General features: G+C 45.8%; 1 protein-coding gene across 2 annotated transcripts in view; it reads left to right on the top strand.

The window, feature by feature from the left end:
* The window catches only part of LOC135899344 (uncharacterized), a 144,347-nt gene that overhangs the window by 72,247 nt on the left and 50,733 nt on the right, over positions 1–21,367 (top strand). For both annotated transcript variants that reach the window (XM_065428586.1, XM_065428588.1), the window contains exon 2: positions 19,354–20,794. In XM_065428586.1, the coding sequence (XP_065284658.1) occupies positions 19,354–20,794 (1,441 nt within the window). The remainder of the gene's footprint in view (positions 1–19,353; positions 20,795–21,367) is intronic.

Genomic DNA, 21,367 nt, shown 5'->3' on the forward strand with positions numbered 1-21,367 from the left:
TTCTTTCATTTTTCGCCTCAGTGCTCCCTTCAGTTGATAGTCGGCGTTCGTGTTGTCCACTTCTCTACTCTTGTGTCCTGTCTGCACGCCTCACTTCTAGTTTGCATAAGGAACGAACCGCCTCCGTTCTATTTTGGAACGCGTACAAGATCGCACCCTTAAAGTCTGGTCACAAAGCGGCTAAACAGCGGTTTATTTCTAACCGCCTTGGGGGGCAAAGTTAAAGCTGAGTGAAGAGCAGGTTTCTTCGCCCTTATTGCTTAAGCTTCGCTTCAGGTCCGGCTATGTCAGACGCATACCCTCGACGGTTATGCTGTACCTATAGTTACCATTGGCTCGAAACACCCAGTGAAAATTGGATTATTTAAAAATCTAGCCTAATCTGAAAACGCAGGGCAGATCCCAAATTCCTATGGGTGCCTCAGGTGGTTCACGGTCTGGCTGGCACGCGCCCTGCAGTGATTACGTGTCCCTCTGTATGTGTGCGGGACAGGCGGGAGGAGGTGGGGGGCTTCCGCGAACGATGCGAGTCAAAGGGAAGCCCTCCTTCCTCGGACCAAACGGGAATGACGGGTTACCGCCAATGGAGGCAAGCACGTGCAACATCGGCTAGGATAGACGGAGCAGCCGCCAATCACCGACTTTTTATTTATTTATTTATTTATTTATTTATTTACAGGATACTGCCGGCCTTAGTCTTAGGCCTTGGGCAGGAGTGGACAGTGCGATATGCAGATGAACAAAAAAATGAACAGCAAAATCATTACAAGAATTCAATACATTGTAATAGACATATTCCCTGATCCGCACGAGCCGTACAGAGCATTCCAACGAAAAAGCTTTACAAAATTTCAATATATTTTAGAATACGGATATTCGATGAACCGCACGACCTGTACAGAGCATATTGATAACAACGCGATATTGATAACAAGGAGTCGCACTCATACTGGTACGCTGAAAGACATCGCGCATGCTCCGTTGGTTGAGCAGCACAAATTACAAATAAATATGACAAACAAGCGAAAAAAAGCACTTGGGTATAATGTAAACAAAAAAAAGAAAGATTATGTTTATACATACTTATAATATCACGTCTAAATGCTATTCAGCATGTTGCAGAATGACTGGACGGTCTGGCATTCCGCTGTACTGGCAGCGAGCGCATTCTACTCACCTATCGTCTGAGGAAAAACTGTTTTTAAATACGTTTGTTCTGCAAGAAAATTCCTTTATTTTTTTCGGATGATTAGATCGTGTTGCACGCCTGGTAACTAAAGTAATATACATACCCTTATCTATCCCCAGCATATCATGATAAAGGAAATATATGTATTTCAGTCGGTCCCTATATCGCCTTAATTCTAATGTTTCCAGGTCGGTTTTGTTAATAAGAACAGTCGGAGATACGTGCCAGCTATAACAGTTAAATACGAATCTAACAGATTTTCTTTGAATGTTTTCCAATTCTGAATCTTCCTCAGGGTGTACGGGTCCCATACTACCGAGGCGTACTCAAGAATTAATCTAATATACGTTTTGTACGCTAAAAGACGGATTTCTTGTGTGGATTGTCGTAGCAACCTTCTCAAGTAACCAAGGTGGCGCGTTGCCTTTTTTGTAATATGAGATATGTGTTCGTTCCATCTAAGGTCGGATGAAATTACGAGGCCTAAGTGTTTGTAGCTACTAACCGTAGATAAATCATTACTACTGAAACTGTAAGAAAGTTTTAAGGGGTGGCGTTTTCGTGTTACTGGTGTATCAACCGTTTTCTTTTCATATTTATATTCATTTGCCATGTGGCGCACCACGCTTCTACCTTGGCTAGTGAAGAATTCGAACAGACCTGATCATTTACACTATTAACTTCTTGATATAGTCTACAGTCATCTGCAAATCGTATTTTCAAGTTCATTTCTTTTATGAAGTCATTGACAAAGATTAGAAAGAAAAGAGGCCCAAAGACGGACCCCTGTGGAATGCCCGACCGAACCGGTGCTAATCCAGAAAGCGCACCGTCGATAAACACACTTTGGCGCCTTAACGACAGATACGCAGAAATCCATGAAATCGAATAAACATTTTTAAGTATTGTTTGTAGTTTTAACAGCACTTTAGTGTGAGAGATACGGTCGAATGCTTTTTCGAAATCTATGAATATTATATCAGTTTGGCCCTGTCTGCCTAAGAACTACTGTGAGTTCGTGGATAGTTTCGAGTAGCTGTGTTGTAGATAGTCCCTTCTGAAACCCATGCTGCCTGGAATCAATTACATTCTCATTCAGGAAGACCGAAATATGGCTTAAATATAATATGCTCAAGAGTTTTTGCACATGTGGGTAACAATGAAATCGGTCTATACGAAGTGATAAGCGACCTGTTTTCTGATTTGGGTATTGGGGTAACCTTCGCGTACTTCTAGTCATCCGAAACTTCTGCACACCATAAAGACTTCCTAAATAGGATGCACAGATATTTCGAGCACCACTCGGCATATCTCATGAGAAAAGCAGTAGGCATACCGTCCATTCCAGGCGATTTCTTTGTACTCAAATATAACAAATTAAATTTTAACACATGGTGTGTACTGCACTGAGTACATACCATGTGACGTTGGCGTGAGCAAACCCACCCCTACGATTTTATCGGACCTATTTAAGCGGCCCCGCAGTGTACCTTTGTGTATTCTCTTCTTTATTTCTTACTTCGTTACCATGGAGTAAACCGTGAAAGTTTCGCACTAGAAATCGTCTCGTTCCTGCTTGGTCGCGATGGTCGACCGGACGCCTGCGGCCTGCCGACAAAGCAACACTGCTCAGTAGTAACGCCGGTCGAGGTTGAAGCAACCGGCGTCGCAACACTGCATTTCGCTGAACGGGATCAACATGGGCTCAGAATTTTAGTCGGTGGCTTGCGAGGGCTAAAGATTGTGCATTTCAGCTTTGGAAACGTTTCAATTTATTTTTGGCACGTATAATGATACAAGTGCGGGCCTTGCGACAATCGTATTACCCGTGGGGTATTTTCGCTCAGCGGCCGATCGCACGGCGACCGGAGTCGAACGACAGTGGGCGTCCTGGCACGAAATACCACTGAGGCGAATTGTGGTCGTTGATCGCCCCGGCGTTGTTATCCTCATAGGCGTGCTGCCTAGGGGGCGTCCTTGGATGCGAAACGAAGATGCCTAACGCGGCCGATGGGCACAAAAACCCATTTCAGCTTCCTTCGTGCAGCCGGCCTGCATGCCTGCGGTTGCGGTGGCCCAGCGCCAGCGGTTTCCCGTGCTGTCCGCAAGAGGTGGCCCCACAATCAGTTGCAAGAGGCGGATTATGCACGCCTTTATCTGCGCTGTTTCCTTGCGCTACTGGCATAAGGAAATTTGACAAGCTGCGTATAAACGCCTGCGCTAGTTGGCCTCTATACTTTTACTTCGGCGTCGTCGTTACACTTGTTCGTTTGTTAGCGCTCGCCCGGAGGCACTGGAACAGTTCGCGTCCTACGGGATTGTTTTCCGCCTGTTTTCTGTGATGTCATGTGGAAGTATTTCAGCTGTGGCGAAGCTCCGCGACCTGGCAACTGTTTCTGCGATTCGCAGCCAAACAGGTGTCCTTTAACATCGGCTCGCTCGCATTCTTTTGATTTTACTATAATGAAACACAAAGTAAACCAGCTGTTTGTTATAGGGCGGGAATATTTCACGCATCCCAGTTTTAAAGCCCAGCTTTCTTTGCGAACCTTCTCAGACTTTCCTGACGAGGCTATATTGGAGTTAGCACATGGCGCACCACGAGTGCACGAGGGCACAAGAGCGCGGGCTAGTCTTGTTTACGCCAACGACGCAGGAATTAAACGGGCATATCTATGCCATTTAATTAACGCTTCATGAAGCTTCGCTTCACATAAATTCCAAAATTTGCAGTGGATCTGCCTAATTTTGTTTTCGTTCTTTTTCCCAGCGTTACTTTAAGCAGCTGCACTAATTTTAATAGCTGTCGAAGGAAGTGGGAGATGTACTACACGAAGTGCAAGTGGCAACGAAGTGTTATTGCAAGCACTGGACGCACTGGAGCTCGAGTACATGCGCACACTATAGAGCCATAACTCGCCGCTGCTGCAGTTATTATATATGCTTCATATCAGGTATCGTGCTTCGCCCCAAACTGTCTTCACGTTCCGTTATTTCTGGTCTGCGTGATCGGTTCGCGTGACGCCGCATCCCCGCTATCACTCGGATCGGCCACTCGGAGGCACGGGTGATAAGAAATATACAGAATTTGGCGAAAACGATAATTAAGGAAGTACAGCACCAGGCTCATGTTTGTATTCCCGAGGGTGAACGCATTCAGAAATCGCCGTCAGGTGTTTCTGTGAATCAGCTCAACGAGAACGGCGCATCAAGAAACCCTCGCTGCATTTTCTTTTCCTTTGGTGAACGGTGCAGCGTATAAACACGAGAACTGCGCGAGCTAACACATTGCGTTGGATTAAAATTAGGAGAACTGTACGCGGCGCATTTAGTTTGAATGCAACTGTCACTCTTAGGGAACTCGACGCACTTTTCGGTATATCTGTAGGTATACATGTAACCATTTGCACGTCGACTTCGGCCACTGAGTAGGTGCCTCTCGGAATTCGGAATGTGACCGAATAGACAGACACCTTGGACCACTAGATATGGGCAACGGGGCGTGTGCCGCTGGGCATGCGACACCAGGTACGCGAACATCCCTGGCCAATCCTCCGGAATGGGTGTCTGGGACAGGGGAGGTACCCGCATAAACAAGCAGAAGAAGAGGCAGGAAGTGTAAAAGGCGGCAATAGACAATTGGAGAAGACAGCTTCAGAGAACTGAAAAAGTCGGCATCTATATGAGCCGAGTCTAGAGAAAGAAGGGAGGTGAGCAGAATGGGACCATGGTGTGCATTCATTGAGGAGTTCTAAGCTACATATGATATTGATAAGAAGAAAAGAAGAAAGCGGTGACCGGAAATTGAAGAAGTCCACTACACAAAAGTGAAGAATTTGTCATGGTGGTGTGTCGCTATAATGCTTCAATGATAATCGCATTAACGTCGACATTCATGGTGGGACGTGTCCTGGCGGAATTCTTATGTTATTTAATTGACCATGCAATCCACAAAGGCTTCGCCTTTCAGATATAGATTCCAACGTGTGCGTTGGGTCCGCATAACTCTTTCTTTAGAGAGATGTAGAAATAAGCTGAAATAAATAGAAAGCACAGTGGCGAACAAGAGACCATTCCGCAGTAATTTTAGACACAATCATCGTAGAAAATTATCATTTTTTTTAAGCGTCAGCTGTCCCGTCGGTATAAAACATTTTCTCCATTTGATTGTGAAGCCTTGCTTCCTGCAAACAGTAAAGAGAAAAAAAAACTCCGCGCAAAACAACTTCGGAATTCTGTATTGACTACTGGACATGCGTATGGATGCCCTCCATTCCTCCTTCTCCTTCATCACTCCTGCCTTTCTCAGCATTCAATACGACCGAATTGTTGCACACAGCAGCCAGCGTTGATTCGTACAACAACAGGCGTCGTATTATGTAAGGATTCCTTTCAATTAATCCTTTTTCATGTCTTATCATCAATCGCAACCAGTGGCTGATACTGACGATAACGTGAGCGTGGCTTTCCTGCTAGCCGATGACGAAGGGCAGGAGAACGGAAAATTAAAGGAATCGTTACATAAACACGGGCCCGGGACGGTTTTAGTGGAACTGGCGTATGAAATATCCAGCGAATCGCTACCATACGCATTGTTGTCCTTGTATACATATGTTGTTGCCAAGCTAAAATTTTCATCCTTTTCTTTTACTTCCTACTAGATAAAGAGAGAAGTGTGATAGTGCTACTTATAGCGTAAAAACAGCCGCGAGCGTGGCTGTGGCGTAGTTGTTTAGGATACCTGACTCGCGAAGGCAAAACAGCCTTAACACCACGTAAAAAACAAAAGAAACAAACAAAATAGTTGGAATCGTGGAATGTGTAATGTCCAGTGGAATATGAGAAGCAGAACTTCGCGGCTATCTTTGGTTAGGTTGTATATAAATCACTGCAAACGCACAAAAGTGCAACTTTCAGCGTGAGCTCACAGGTTGCAGTCGCAAGCGGGAAACAACTTTCATGCATAAATCAGAAGATCATCTGTTTACACCCTATCTCAGTTTTTCTCTACATTGCAAACGTTCACCACCCACGGGACTACATTACACTATATTGTTAATAAGCGTTCTAAATATTCAGGACGCAACAATAACTACGTGAGTGCTCCTGCAGCAGGAGCGCCGAGGAGCTTGCGGCTACGAAATCGCAAAAGATTTTTTCCTCTTGCCTGCTATGTAGTCTCGACGCCTAACTGGAGCCCAGCGGCGACGCTGCACCGGTACCTCATCTTAACTGGTGCCCAGTGCCCAAAGCGACGCAAGCCTCTCGTCTCCACGTGAACATCTGCGGGGGCGACTTTATGAGTCCAGGCGAACCGACCTGAAGCTTTAAAAAATGGAGTGGGGGGGGGGGGGGTATATTATCTCCAGTGCTGAGATGCAATAGCGTAAACGCGCACTTCCTGAGTTGGCAATCGTTAGGGTCCGACCAGTCGTATAGCGGTTGAAAGCAACCTACTTCTGTTATGTCATTTAGGGCAGGGGAAAAAAAAGAAAGCTTCCACACACGCACAAACCCAACCCGTAAGCTACTGACCCTTAATGCGTAAGAAAGAAGTTGCAGCTCGTTGCACGTTCACCCTCCCTCCTCCATTTCTCTTCTATGTGTCTAGGAAATAGAGGACTTAGGCTCTCGTTTTCCTAGTCCTCAGTCACGGATTTTCTTTCCCTTTGTCGGTGACGCTTCCTTCCACGCCAATCAACATAAAAGCGTGAATTCTTTATCTCGGTTTGACTGTTGCGGCAACCCTTTTCAATTCGGCTTTCACTAGTATGAAAACATAAGAACGATGTCTACTTCCATGAGAAAAGAACTTATGATATTATACATATTCAGTGCAGAACTTAAGTGTCCTCTTCTATGCGTTACCTTGACATGGCGCTTGCTGTGAGCACACCACTTGGGGCAAAAATACACTTCAAAACACGGACGCCATACTATCTACTCAGTTCCGTTATATAATGCCGGCGTGTCAGAAAGTAGCTAAGCGTGGACAGCTGGGCTAGTTGGTCTTGAATAGCATTATGAAACATCGTTCCAGACAGGTCTCAATGAGACAATAGTCTGTATGGAGCGGCTTGTGGCGTGGTTTGCACAGGCTGTGTATCTGTGACGTACACTGCATATGTCACTTGACTTCATCATATCCATCTAGAATTGCATGCTAGACATGGTGGCAGGCAAACATGTCCAGAAGGTAATAAATGTATCTTTCTCTCTCTCTTACCAAATGATTTTTGTTTCTTTCTTCTTGCTGTTTCTTTAAGGCTATTTTTAATATAATGCTATCGAAACCGGTCACTCCTCTTTTCTGAGTAGATAACACAGAAAATTCGGCAAGTCACTCAGCGCGATGTGTTCAGTGATAAACGTGACACAAGACGAAGGAAACACACGAACGAAGCGCTATACCATCTGTGTGTAGAGCTTCGTCTGTGAGTCTCCTTTGTTTCGTGTCACGTCCATCGTGCTACAGTACATCGCGCTCAGCCAATATTGGCTAGCCTAATTTTATGTTGCGCTAAGCAAAAGAAGGGACTATAAAAAAATCTAGAAAAAACATGTGAGCTTCACGCGCTGAGAGAATCGGTTTAGACGAAGCTTTCATCGGTGTTTCCAAAAAACGCTGCTCTTCTTTAGCGACCATGTGCACTAGTGTTGCAGTTTATAACCTAAGAGCGAGAGAGAGGAGAGAGGGAGCAGAGAGGGAGAGGGGAAAAAAAGAAAGGCAGGGATGTCAACTAGACTTTGTACAGCTTACTATCCCAGGTAGGGAAAACGGTACGTGAAGTAGAGAAAACGAAGCCAGGAGTTCAGGTCACCCAGTTGAAAAACACAACAGGAAATTTTAACAGTCTGTCGTATTTTGGGACGTTGTTTCTGTAATTCTGTTGCCTGTAGTTCTGTTGTCTGTAGTGTGACGTCCTGTAGTAGAAAGTTCTGTAGTTCTTGATCAATATTTAATTAAAAATTGACAGAGACGTCCGTAAGCTTATGTAAATGTGTTAGTACAAAAAAAGAAAAACATAAAAGTAAAAAAAATTTTAAAAAGACGTCTTCGCCTAGGATTCGAACATGCGACCTCACGATTCCGAGCCCGGCATCTTTCCACTGCACCACCCCTGTTTTTTTTTTCTTTATTACCGGCTTGGCAAGTACATACAAATATTGTCAAATAAAACTGAATCTTAAAAATGTCTAGTCGTTACTAAGACTGACGTGTCATGTTAAAATGGCTTCATCGAAGTCAAACTGTCCAACACTGAAAGCCAATTTGGCGGATCACTTAGCAGTTTCAACACTTCGCTTGTATAATTAACATTCTCAGTAAAATAATACATTGCTGGCCTTGCATCAACATCAGCATTGCGTACAGCCATACGAGTTCGCAACACACTTTGCATACACAATAGCATCAACATGTCCACCGGCACACCCATCAGGTTCAGCACACGGCAAAAACCTTATTCCGAACGTAGTGATAGGAAGCTCCTTTTTTAATGTTCTTTGCAAGATGTCCCAAAGAAAGCGGGCATCGTGGCAGTCAAGAAAAATCTGTTCGACAGTTTCTTCCTTGTTACATATAAGACAGTTGTCTGACCATGGGACAAACAAGCCCTTGCTTCTTAGCCATGGCTTAACAGGCAGTGTGCCGGTATGCAGTTTGAAAAAGAATGATTTTGTGTTAGCTCGTACAGGCATATTATTGACTCGCTTGAAAACATCTCGTTCAGGCCCTAAGTAATACATAGAACGATACACTGGTGTAGGTATAAACACTTCAACAAGATCCTTATACAATTGTTTTCGTGACACTGCAAACAAGTAGTCTTTCGAAAAACGAGCGTTTAGAAGACGTATCGCCATGGAAACTTCACGGAGATAGCCCTTTAGTGGCATCGGTTTGATTGCGTGCGACGATACAACAAAATCGGGCAAAGCGTCGCGCAATCTCACTTGGATTACCGTCCGCAGAAACCCATCGCTTTGGTCGTGGAAGAAAACAAATCTCGATACAAGTTGCTTGAAAAACAAATGCGTTAAACCAAGTCCCCCATTGCGCAATCTGTGAAACAAATTACTTCTGCTCGTGCGTTCCCACACCGAACCCCAAATAAACTCTGCAAAGATTCTGTGTATTTTTGAATTGAAGATCGGCTCATGCATAGCACCTGCAGGACGTAGAACACTTTAGCTACTAAAAAGGTATTACATACTTTGGCCCTAGCAAACATCGAAAAGTTGTGGCCTCCCCATTTGTTAGTTTGCTCTTTCATTCCGTCTCTCTCGCTCGTCCAGTATTCGATTGGCTCACGGTAGGCACTGAGCGGAACCCCAAGATAAGTGCCGGGTAATACACTCCACTGCATTTTGCAAAAGACCTCTGGTGCATCTGGCCAATTCCCGTGCCAAAGCCCTAAACATTTTGAGCAACTTATGGCACTACCGGAAGCCTTGCAAAAAGCTTGGGCTTCCCTCACAGCTTCTGCAATGCTCTGTTTATCGCGACAGAACACTGCTATGTCGTCGGCATAAGCTAAAACTTTTATTTCTCTACCAAGGAATGTGTACCCGCGAATATTATGGCTAAGTAGTAACTTTAAACAGAAAGGTTCTAAATAAAGTGCAAAGAGCAAGGCCGAGGTCGGACAGCTTTGCTTTATGCTAGACATTACTGCAATCCGCCTGCTCAGTTTGTTGTTAATAATTAAGTTTGTGGTGCAACCATCATACATCATTTTTACCCCGTCCAATATGACTGATCCGACATTAACATAATCAAGAAGCATAAACAGGATTTCGTGGGACACCCTGTCAAAAGCTTTGGCCAAATCTAGTTGTAGCATAGCTACATGATCTCCCATCATATCGCAACATTCAAGTATGCTTCGCGCTATATGTATATTTGTGAATATAGTCCTGCCTTTTATACCGCATGTCTGATGTGTACCTACTAGGGATTTGACTGCACTTTGAAGGCGATGGGCGAGCGCCTTCATAAATACTTTGTAATCAATATTGACATGCTTTTCGACTGTACGTTTTGGCCATGTGAATAGTACGACGTGCTGATGCGCTGATGTTTACATTTGCATTTTGAGAGCCAAGATCCGCTATCACTCCACCGCGTCAAGTGCCGCATCTCTAGAAGAGCAAGTGTTCGTACCATCGACAGGTACATCGTGCAGTGCTAGAACATCGATTTTGATGTACGATATCCATATTAAATAAGGAATTCAGAAATAGACAACGTTGACTTTTAGGGTTATTACTGCTAGTTTCGACAGTTGTCTCTCGTTCTTTACACTTTTGAGCGCGCATATAATTCGTGTGTTCAATGCAAAATAGCTACATAAACATTCATGGATGAGAGTTCTTTCTGACAGCATACTGGCTTCTCACGGCAGCACTGTACCAGATTAATGAGACCCGAGCGAGACAGCTTTTCACGCAACTTTGTGGAACAACCCAAATCTTCTTTTCCGCTTCGCATAAGCTTGTGAAATATTCCTGGGAAATTAATTAATGTGTCAGTGTAACAGCACATGTAAGTCCACAGGCCTGTGTGCCACATCTTACCAAAAAAAAAAGAAAACGGATACGCAGCCATTCCCGCAGATGGTATGATTTTGATCAGCGGCCGATTTTGAGGAGGCCGGTAGGGCGTTGCTGGTGCCGCGTCGTCACGGCACAATTATAACTATTCGCCACGTCGACTTTAATACCGGTGTCGGTGCCATCAGCATTGCCTGCTTCAGAGAAGCGCGATTGAATACCGCGCAAGAGAAAAGTACAGTGTACACCACCGATGCGAAAACTACAATTTTAAAGGACCGCGACGGAAAGCGCTTCTGTTGCGACTTCGGAACTCTTGGCCGTCGCGACCGAATGTTTCTGCTGCGACGTCAGAATTGGTGTCGTAACGTCGGAGTCGCTGTCAGAATATAAAGCTGTTGTTCCGACTTCAGAACTCTTGTCGCGACAGAATGCTTCTGTTGCGAAATCAGAATTTCTGTCGTAACGTCAGAAATGTCTCCCAATTAAGAAATGTCAACAACTTCTGTCGTACAACAGAATTTCTGTAGTTGTGACAGGAATTCCTTTTGTCTTTTTCAACCGGGCACTACAGAAGCTTGTCGCATCACACAATTTCAGTGCACTTCTGTTGTCATCATTGGGTACATGCTGCGGCGATAGGTTTCCGTTGTCGAACAGTTCTCTGTAGTACAACAGAAGTTTGTCCATTACTTCAGGAACACTTCTGTTATGACAACTGGGGGCCTGTTGCAATGATAGGTTTCTGTCGTACAACAACATTTTTCTGTAGTACAACAGAAATTGGTCGCATTACTTCAGGAACACTTTTGTTGTGACAATTGGGGGCCTGTTGCCACAATAGGTTTCTGTAGTATTTCAACAGCTCTCTGTAGCACTACCGAAGTTTTTCGGGTTACTTCAGGAACATTTCTGTTGGGACAACAGAGTGCCTGTAGTGATGACAAATTTTTCTGTAGTACTACAAAAATCTGTTGTAGAGCTTCAGCTTTCTGTTGTAACAACAGACATACAACAGACTGTACTTCTGTAGTAGCAACAACAAATGTCTGTTGTACATCAGAAAAGTCTGTCGCTCCATCAGGAATCTGTAGTTACTACAGAAAAATCCTGTTGTAAAACAGAAATTTCTGTAGTACTGAACACAACCTCTGTTGTCATTTTCAACTGGGCAATCACGCGAACCGACAAGGCTACAGACGGACACTCAAATCTATCGTAGTGAGGTACAATGCAAGAGCTCGAGTGGAATCCTCGGCTGATGAGCTGTGAGATTTTTGCTAATGGCCTCCTATCCAGGGCATGTAGCTTTGTAGATAGCCTCTTGCTGTGTATGATGCGCGCACACACAGACACACACACATTTTATATATATATATATATATATATATATATATATATATATATATATATATATATATATATATATATATATATATATATATATATATATAGCCTCTTGCTGTGTATGCTGCGCACACACACACACACACACACACATTATATATATATTGCAGAGTAAAAGATGCTGCAATATATCGTCATCAGCCTCGTCAGCACTTTCCATTGTGAGCAAGAAGTCTTTAGTATAGTGTAGATGCTGCAAAGCGGTTTCTGTAAGTTGTTTCAATAGAGATAATCTTGCTAATAATCTAATCTAATAATAAGATTATAATCTTGATAATCTTGATAATCTTGCAATCTAAAATACATGTCATCATAAATAGCAAAAGCATTAACAAAACAATTTTCCCTGGAGATACCAAAACACGATCCGTTGAAAAAACTAAGCACATTGGCCTCTAAAGGTAGACCTGATGATGCATCATTTTGGTGTGACGTACCCGTAATGACATAAGCAACAACGTTCCCGACAAATTCGCAATGGCTTCGAGCCCACTGAAATATTATGTCATAGCGAAGTTTAATTGCTTTCGTGTGAGCCTTTTTATTGCATATATTAAGTAACTGTCAAGGCTACTCAACGTAGCGTCCTTTCGGCATACAAATGAAGCTTGCGAATCGCAGAATCACCTACCGAAGGGAGAACCATTGTAACACGTGAACGGTAAAGCAGAAAGTGTTCTATGAATATACTGTAAACAAAAACAGCCGAACCATTGTTCTTTGTATGCCGTTATAAATGACGCAGATGTAGAGCTTTGATTCCGGCAAGACCCATCCGGTGCGGAAATGACTATAGCATTTTTTTTATGTAGCACGGAGTTCATTTCTGCCTTAATAATTCGCACATTCAAATAAAGCTCCAAAGAAATGACGAAAAAAGAAATTATGGCTTCCACGTGTCATGACCCGACTATGCTTTGTGTTATGTTAGAAAGTATATAGCAATAACTGAATTCGTGCCGAAAGATGCGAAGAGAAAATAAATATGGGTAACTGTACTGAGGATTAATACAGAAAATGAAAGCGGGCTCTACAAATCCACCATGCCGGACACAGGACAGTGAAAGCTGATAAGCTTTAGAAGAGGCCTTCGATCTGGCGCAGAACAAGGCAACGTCCTCTATGGATGATAACGAGAATGACATGTGCTGAGCATGGCTAGTGCGTATTTTTAAAGTTTATTTCTTCTCCTGTTCTTGGTTACTTAGTAGAGTTTGTCCCTGCCATCTAGCGCGTATTAGATCATGGTTGCTTGGTCGTAGCTTTGCTCTAGCTCTCAATGCCATGGAGTGAAACTGAAAGTGCGTCGCTTCCGTTTGTTTTCGTCTCGTTATATCACCGCCACTTATACCCATAGCCACGTGCCGTACGAGGTCTCTTGCTCAAGAAAAATATTGAGCCACTGTTCGAAAAAATATAATTAGAAAAAAACATAAGACATCTGCAAAGAGATCGGACAATGCGATAACGAGCGAGCACTTTTGTCGTTATATCGAAACTTGAAACCTGCTCTTACACTTATAAATCGATCCAAGTGCCACACGAACGCACTGAACGCTCAAATGAGCCACTCGAGACGACACCCCAAGTCCTACAATGCCCTACGTTGGCAGCGGCAACCATCGCCATCCGCTCGACTGTTTGGTGAGGTCGAGCAAAGGCGGAGCTTCGTCAGCATCCGGAGTGGAACAGACTCGCACAATGCGGACGACACCGCCCCGCTGCCTGCCTCGTCATGAAGCGGCGCTCCGTCAAGCCGACAAACGCGTGTGGGTGTTCGCAGACATTAAAGCGCTCAACTGAACGGGTCTTTGTACCGGGCAGGGCGGCGGCAATGCGGAGTGGCATACTGTGCCGCCTTACTTGCACCCAGGACTGACGACACCGCCCCGCAGCAGCAAGATGAGAAAAAAATTGGCGCTCTCACGCGCATACACAGCACCAGTGTGTGTCGTATCTTCCTTTTGTGGTTCGTCTTAGGTGTTCGCGCTGTAAGCTTAAGTTCAGAATTATGTACCACCTAGGCCCAAATGTACCACCTAGACGAGCCGTATGTAAAAATATTGAAGGATATCTATAGCGGCTCCACAGCCACCGTAGTCCTCCATAAAGAAAGCAGCAAAATCCCAATAAAGAAAGGCGTCAGGCAGGGAGATACGATCTCTCCAATGCTATTCACAGCCTGTTTACAGGAGGTATTCAGAAACCTCGATTGGGAAGAATTGGGGATAAAAGTTAATGGAGAATACCTTAGTAACTTGCGATTCGCTGATGATATTACCTTGCTTAGTAACTCAGGAGACCAATTGCAATGCATGCTCACTGACCTGGAGAGGCAAAGCAGAAGAGTGGGTCTAAAAATTAACCTGCAGAAAACTAAAGTAATGTTTAACAGTCTCGGAAGAGAACAGCAATTTACAATAGGTAGCGAGGCACTGGAAATGGCAAGGGAATAGATCTACTTAGGGCAGGTAGTGACGGCGGATCCGGATCATGAGACAGAAATAATCAGAAGAATAAGAATGGGCTGGGGTGCGTTTGGCAGGCATTCTCAGATCATGAACAGCAGGTTGCCATTATCCCTCAAGAGAAAAGTGTATAATAGCTGTGTCTTACCAGTACTCACCTATGGGGCAGAAACCTGGAGGCTTACGAAGAGGGTTCTACTCAAATTAAGGACGACGCAACGAGCTATGGAAAGAAGAATGATAGGTGTAACGTTAAGGGATAAGAAAAGAGCAGATTGGGTGAGGGAACAAACGCGAGTTAATGACATCTTAGTGGAAATCAAGAAAAAGAAATGGGCATGGGCAGGACATGTAAAGAGGAGGGAAGATAACCGGTGGTCATTAAGGGTTACGGACTGGATTCCAAGGGAAGGGAAGCGTAGCAGGGGGCGGCAGAAAGTTAGGTGGGCGGATGAGATTAAGAAGTTTGCAGGGACGGCATGGCCACAATTAGTACATGACCGGGGTAGTTGGAGAAGTATGGGAGAGGCCTTTGCCCTGCAGTGGGCATAACCAGGCTGATGATGATGATGATGATGATGATGAGGCCCAAATGAAGTTTTACTAGAGGAAACACCTTTAACGATGCAATTTCTTTTAAAGAATTAAGGCAGGAACCATCCTCACTGATTATCTAAGTCAGTGCGAAGCATTTCTCCCCTGTACGCGGTGCAAAGCTCCAACGAACTCGCATCCTCCCGGGAGACACTCGCTCGAGGACTGCCACATTCCAGAGCAGCAATATCCTGACGACGTACTATCGGAATCAGGGGCGGACACAGACGCTACACGGCGCACCAGATTCGTCATAAACGAGGTGGTTTTGAAAGTATAGCCTACGCGGCTGCATCCCGCAAGTGGCGGTCCTCCGATCGGTGCCGCTTGGTTTCGGCGGCCTTTTCGGCGGCCTGTTCAGCGGCCGTTTGCTTGGCGTGCCCCTGTTCTCTGGCCGCGCGTCGCTTCTCTCGCTGCTCGCGCCGCACGGCCGCGGGTATCTCGTCGGCCCGTCGCTTGGCATCCTGCCTCGCCACTTCGGCACGCATCGCATACCTCTGTAGTTCTTGCAGAGCCTCTGCACCCTTGGGCAGGAGACACACGGTACGATTCGCCGTCGGATCCGACGTGCGGCAATGCATGCTCCGGCATGCTAACGGCATGCGGCATACGATGTTTCGGGGCACGCGGTACGTGCATCCGAACGAGCAAGTGGCGCGTAAGCTCCACCCAGATCCAGTGCCCAAGCTTGTGCGCTCGGAACACTTCATATCCACGTCGAGAAACGTAATATAAACAACTTTGCACAACACTGCTTCGCTTCACGCTAACACTGTCAATGAAATTATGCATGTGCGAGTGACGAAACACTTCACCGCAGCGCGTTGCCCAGTGATGGCTCCGCAAGCGCGGTAGGCCTAGCTCGGCGGACGCTGCGGCCGACGGCGCTTGCGATCCAGCCCGAGCTCGTCGAAGATCGCTTATTTTTGTCAAAACAATTAGCACTATAGACTTAGACCGCCCGTAATTAAATACAATTGGTTTGTTAGACGCAGTCATTGCGAAGCCAAGCGAGCAGCCTCGCTCGGGCGGTCAGTTGTGCTATCTGTCCCCGAAATGCCATCGAGTCGCGGCTCCCGATCTCGCCAGTAGTGCTAGTGTACTAGGCGCTGCTTTGCAGATCAGGCACACGTTCTAGGTAATTTTACTGAACTGGTAACTATTTCGTGTCGGGAACGAATTGTAGCCGGCAAGAAAAAAAAAGACGGCAAGAAACCGGCCCGCCGGCACCGCCTCTGTATAGAGAACGTCAGAGAATGTCACATGCCAGCTGCTCTATAATTTGCTGCGGCCAAACGATGGTGCGGTTGTCGGATGCGTCGGATGATGAAAACCTGCCCAGTTTTGTTGCGCGCCAGACATCCGATCCGGCGTTTCGACATGGCAAAACACCTCAATTCTTGCTGCCGTTCCGGCGTGTCGGACGCTGGACCGGACGCCGAATCGGACCGTATGTCTCCCGCTTTACGCTCCTCTGCCACTTGCTCGAGTGGCGGTGTGGCAGCAGGCGCATGGAAGAGTGCACGCATGCATGCTTGGAGCAAGGAGGGACCGAGCCTGTAGAGGCCAGCGAGCAGACGCATGGGAGTGCGCGCGCATCGGCGACAAATTCTGTGACCTTGGACGGTCTCGCGTTTGACCTTGGCTCCGACTAGGCAAATAAATGTTTCGCATTTCAAAGCGCTCTTAAGGGCATTGTAAGAAATGCATTAGCGCTTCATTACTTTTCAATGTGGTAGTTACTCCACTTGGGGTGCTATGCAGGATTCTCCGAGTTTCTCACTCACCCGAGTTTGCTCGAGGGTAGTCAGTGATCAAAGATAGCGCAGAAGGCGCGAAAGTAGGGCACAATAAAAGCCCTAAATAAAGGCACATATGTCAACACGACCGCACCCTGCTCACGCGGCTTCCTAGGCTTAAACAGGAAAGAGGGGCAATGTTACGCGCCAGCGCCGCTTATTGTTATCAAGGCAATATTGCAATATCGCAATACCGCGACCGTCCCTCTATCTATCTGCACACTCGGCGCAAGCCGCTTGCCACTCCTTTCTGGAGTGCGTCACTGGCGTTTCTCCGCTTTTGGAAATTATCCGTCTTTCCACTGTCTCCTTGAGGTACAAGGCAAAATGTAATAAACTTCATATTGTTTTAAAGCATAGTCAATATACTGCTTTACTGAAGTGCTTATAAACTACCAGAGAATGAGTAATAAAAATACGTGAGATTACATTTTTTCTAACCTACTTGCACAGGTGCACTGGGCACTGGGTGGAACGATAAACAAATAAAAAAAAGGAAACAAATTGTTTTACCATGTGAGTCCTTGTTTTTCAGCCGTCCATGAGGCAACGACCGAGTGAATCTAGATAAGCCGATGAAACTGCAGGCGTGCCGACGGTTGTATTTTATTTCTTGATACGATTAACTCATTCATCTGAGGGCATCGCCAGAGTTCGCAGAGGCCTCGAACTTTGCCAAACTGGAGCTTTCCTGCGTAGCTCGCCTCGCAGGAAAGCTCCAGTTTGGCAATTTTTTCGCCTCGCAGACACCTCAGTCAGCTACTGTAGTTTCGATGTGCTCCTCCAAATAAGCCGGCAGCTTAAGTGTTATCCCCCTCTCTCTTTCTTTCTTTTGATCCCCATAATCCCATTTTCCCTATGTAGGGTAGCAAATTGGACGTGCATCTGCTCGGCATCCGTGGCTTTACTCCCCTCCTTTCTCTCTCTCTCTCTCTCACGCACACATTTATGTTGAAAAAGCCTGCGGGAAACTGCCAACATTTCATGTGAATAAATTAAGTCAATATCGTAACCCATACACACGCGATGTTACGCTTGCTTTTGCAAATGGAGGGCACGGGGCACCAGATGCCGCCCAAGTTTCAAGCCGCAATTTGAGGCCATAGTTTCTTGAGAAGGGGGCAAAGCGAAATTAAAGTAAGCGGGGCTTTTGTTACAGAAGGAAACGCGACTGGGATGTTGACTGCTCGGCCAGTTCACTGTTGATGTAACTTGCGGTCCATTTTCCGACACTCACTGCGTAATAGTGACTTGAATCATAACTATCCGGCTTTCAAGTAGCATTTTCTTCAGTGAAGCTAGTCACAGAGCTTGAGCATAACCTACTCAGTCGGTTGCCCATGTTACAAATTTACGTTCAGTAAGTCGTTAACTCTGTAAACACCGAGCACAGTTCATCGACAGAAAGTGAAGGACAAGGGACTTGCTTGACAAGAGGCCACTGTAAGACTGAAAATTCTGCAGTTATGGCCAACAACCGGTAGTCTTTGAGGGTTCATTAAGCATCATAACATGATCTTCAGAAGACGTGAACATGTCGGAGAAGCATGAGGTCTTTACTCTGTGTCATTTGTTAGAATGCACTAATTTACGCCAGTGAATGCTTAGGCGTCCGTGACGACATTTCGTTCATATGAGTGTGTACAAACTCTGTAAACTCCTTCTGATGCGATCGTCCTCTGTAGAGAAGAGGAACATTGCTGTGCTTCGTGACGAAGTATATAATCAGTGACGGATCCCTCTTCTGTTGTGTTTCATGCATGTGTGATAGCCTAAATGCAAATTTGTTTTAACAAAGAAAGTGATCCACCCTCTACTTGAGCCTCAAGGCCGCTAATATCTTCTATATACACGAAAGACCCCGTCTGGAATTACTCAGTTACTCAGTACAAAGATCTGTAGCAGCTATTTAAATTCAGCAGGGCACTTTCATATGCATCGATAACAGCGGTGTTCTGATACAGCTGCGCCGCTAGCATTTTATTTCAGCAAATAAACATCCGAATATGAGCAGCACATTGCACAAACTGTCCTTATTTGTGTGCTCAATACTGTCCTTATTTGTGTGCTCAATACAATATGTTTATATGAGCACATAATGCATACATATATTAAATGATGCATATACGATGCGCATACGATGCAATCTGTATTGCGATGTTAAAATCTTCTTAGCTTCTGCGTTTCCTGTTGCATTTTCTATATCCTCCTTTCGTTTTCCTAATGTTCCCGCTTAGCTTTGGCCGAGTAAGATAGTCTAGAGTAAATTGCTATTTGTAGAATCGAGCTCTACATGTTTATTAAATATTTATCTCTCCGTCTTTTGTTTTGTTTGTTCCAGTTGCGACGAAAAAGATGCCACGGGAAGAACCTGGCGGCCGCGGTAGTGGTGTTGCTCAGTCTGAATTCGATCACTGGAACATCCGCACAGATAGACAGGCCAAACAGAGAGCCGAGTGACAGCGCAAATCGTATTCCTTGGCCTGTTTACCAGCACAGCACCGCATCCAACGCTCCCGAGCTCAATCAGAACAGGCCACAGGAGGCTCCTAAACAGAGACCTCGCCTCTCTGATTCCCTATTACCGCCGTCATTCATTAAAGTAATCAATTCTGTCAGCTCTCCCGACTGGGAAACAACAACGCCAGCAGGGCCTCGAGCCGTTGTTTTGACAACTTCCACGACGACGACCACTACAACAACCACGACTACGCCACCGCCTCCGCCTCCTCCTCCATCAACAACGGCATCATTGCCTACAAGCCCCGCCTACTACCAACGTGGCCAACCACCGGAGGTCGACCCGTTAAGCCCCAGTGCCTGGAAGGCTTTACCAGAGAGCCCTCCCTTCCCCAAGAGGTCCAGGCTGCAGGCAAAAAGACGACGAAAGCTGAGGCCCAAGCAGGAAACGACGGTCAAAGAGCGCACGCTGTTCACTACCGAGCAGGCAACCGAGGCCTCCACTACCGCGCATCCTACGAGAAAGTTTGGCGTGACTCGTCGCCAGCTTCCATCACTCGTTCGTGGCTATAGAAGCAAGCCCACCAAGACCACGCCGCCTACGACGACGTCACCGAGAAGGGCCTACGTGAGACCCGCGTTGCCGGGGAGGAAGTACACTCCAATCATTCCACGTCGACCTGTGCTGGCGACGACGACCAGCACCACGTCTTCCTCCACAAGTAGTTCGACGACAACGACTACAACAACGTCGACTAGGCGGCCTTTCGTCTTCGGCGAGCGCAAGGTTCCGTCCTGGTACGGCCAGACGAGCACAAGCACCACCTCGACGACAACGAACCGCCCGCTGCTGTCAACTCCCCTTTCCAGACTGGGACGGAGACCACCGAGCCTACGCTACAAGGCCGATGACTTGTCACCAGGGTTCGGGCCTCGATCGAGGTTGTCCCTGCGTCCACTGCCATCCGTGATTAGGGACAACGTGCCTCAGACAGTCGAGAAGGACGAGTTGGAACTATCTCAGTCCGTTCAAAGGCCAAATGGTCGAAGGCGCCTGGTAAACGATGTGCCCGCAGGGGTACATTTACATAAGGGTCAAGTACCCGATGTACCATCACCGCAAATAGCCAACAACGAAACAGAGACGGTAAAGTACGAAGGCAGGCACGGTGGCTCTGATGAAGGCGGTGAAGTAGTACGCTTTGTGGCCATACCACATTTCGTGGAAGGAAACGTCCCATCGAGGAGGGCCGATTTCAAGGAGAGTCCGAGAGTTCCTTTCAGGAGGATCTTCAGAAACCCTTTTGTGGTTCCTGTAAGAAGTGAGTATGGTGCTGTACACGTTCTCTATATAAATTGTACGTACGGAAAGTCTACTTGTACGTCGGAAAATCAACTTGCACGGCTAACAATAACTTAAAATGAACGTGTATTTCACAGAACTCTTGCAATATGTCTTATCTGTGCAAAGCACTATGTTTACAAGTATGTCAGCAAATTTTTGTAATCTATCGTCATCTCCTCTTGCGCTAGAATAATTTGTGGAAATACGTGCTGAATGCGCTTTTCGATTATTTTTGAAGGGCTGAAACTAACTTCGAGAAGCAGCAGGTTTGGGTGAACATTTCTATGAGAGTTTTAAAATCATTTAAAGTGACACATGTATTAAATGTGCCCCTTTGGCGTTTACCTTGCTTGCGGATCAGAGAGCGCAAAGTGAAGGGACCTAATGAAAACGGGCAGAATTTTCGCTGGAGATTACCTTTGCTCAGTAGGATTGTTAATGTCTCTTCATCTGTTCTGAACGTGTCATTTGCTATGCTCTCAAACTCAACAATTTCAGGGCGCTTGCATGAAACAAGAAAAATGTTGAGCAGAACTACGCCACATTCTAA

Source organism: Dermacentor albipictus, chromosome 1, assembly GCF_038994185.2.
Source record: "Dermacentor albipictus isolate Rhodes 1998 colony chromosome 1, USDA_Dalb.pri_finalv2, whole genome shotgun sequence".
Classification (NCBI taxonomy): domain Eukaryota; kingdom Metazoa; phylum Arthropoda; class Arachnida; order Ixodida; family Ixodidae; genus Dermacentor; species Dermacentor albipictus.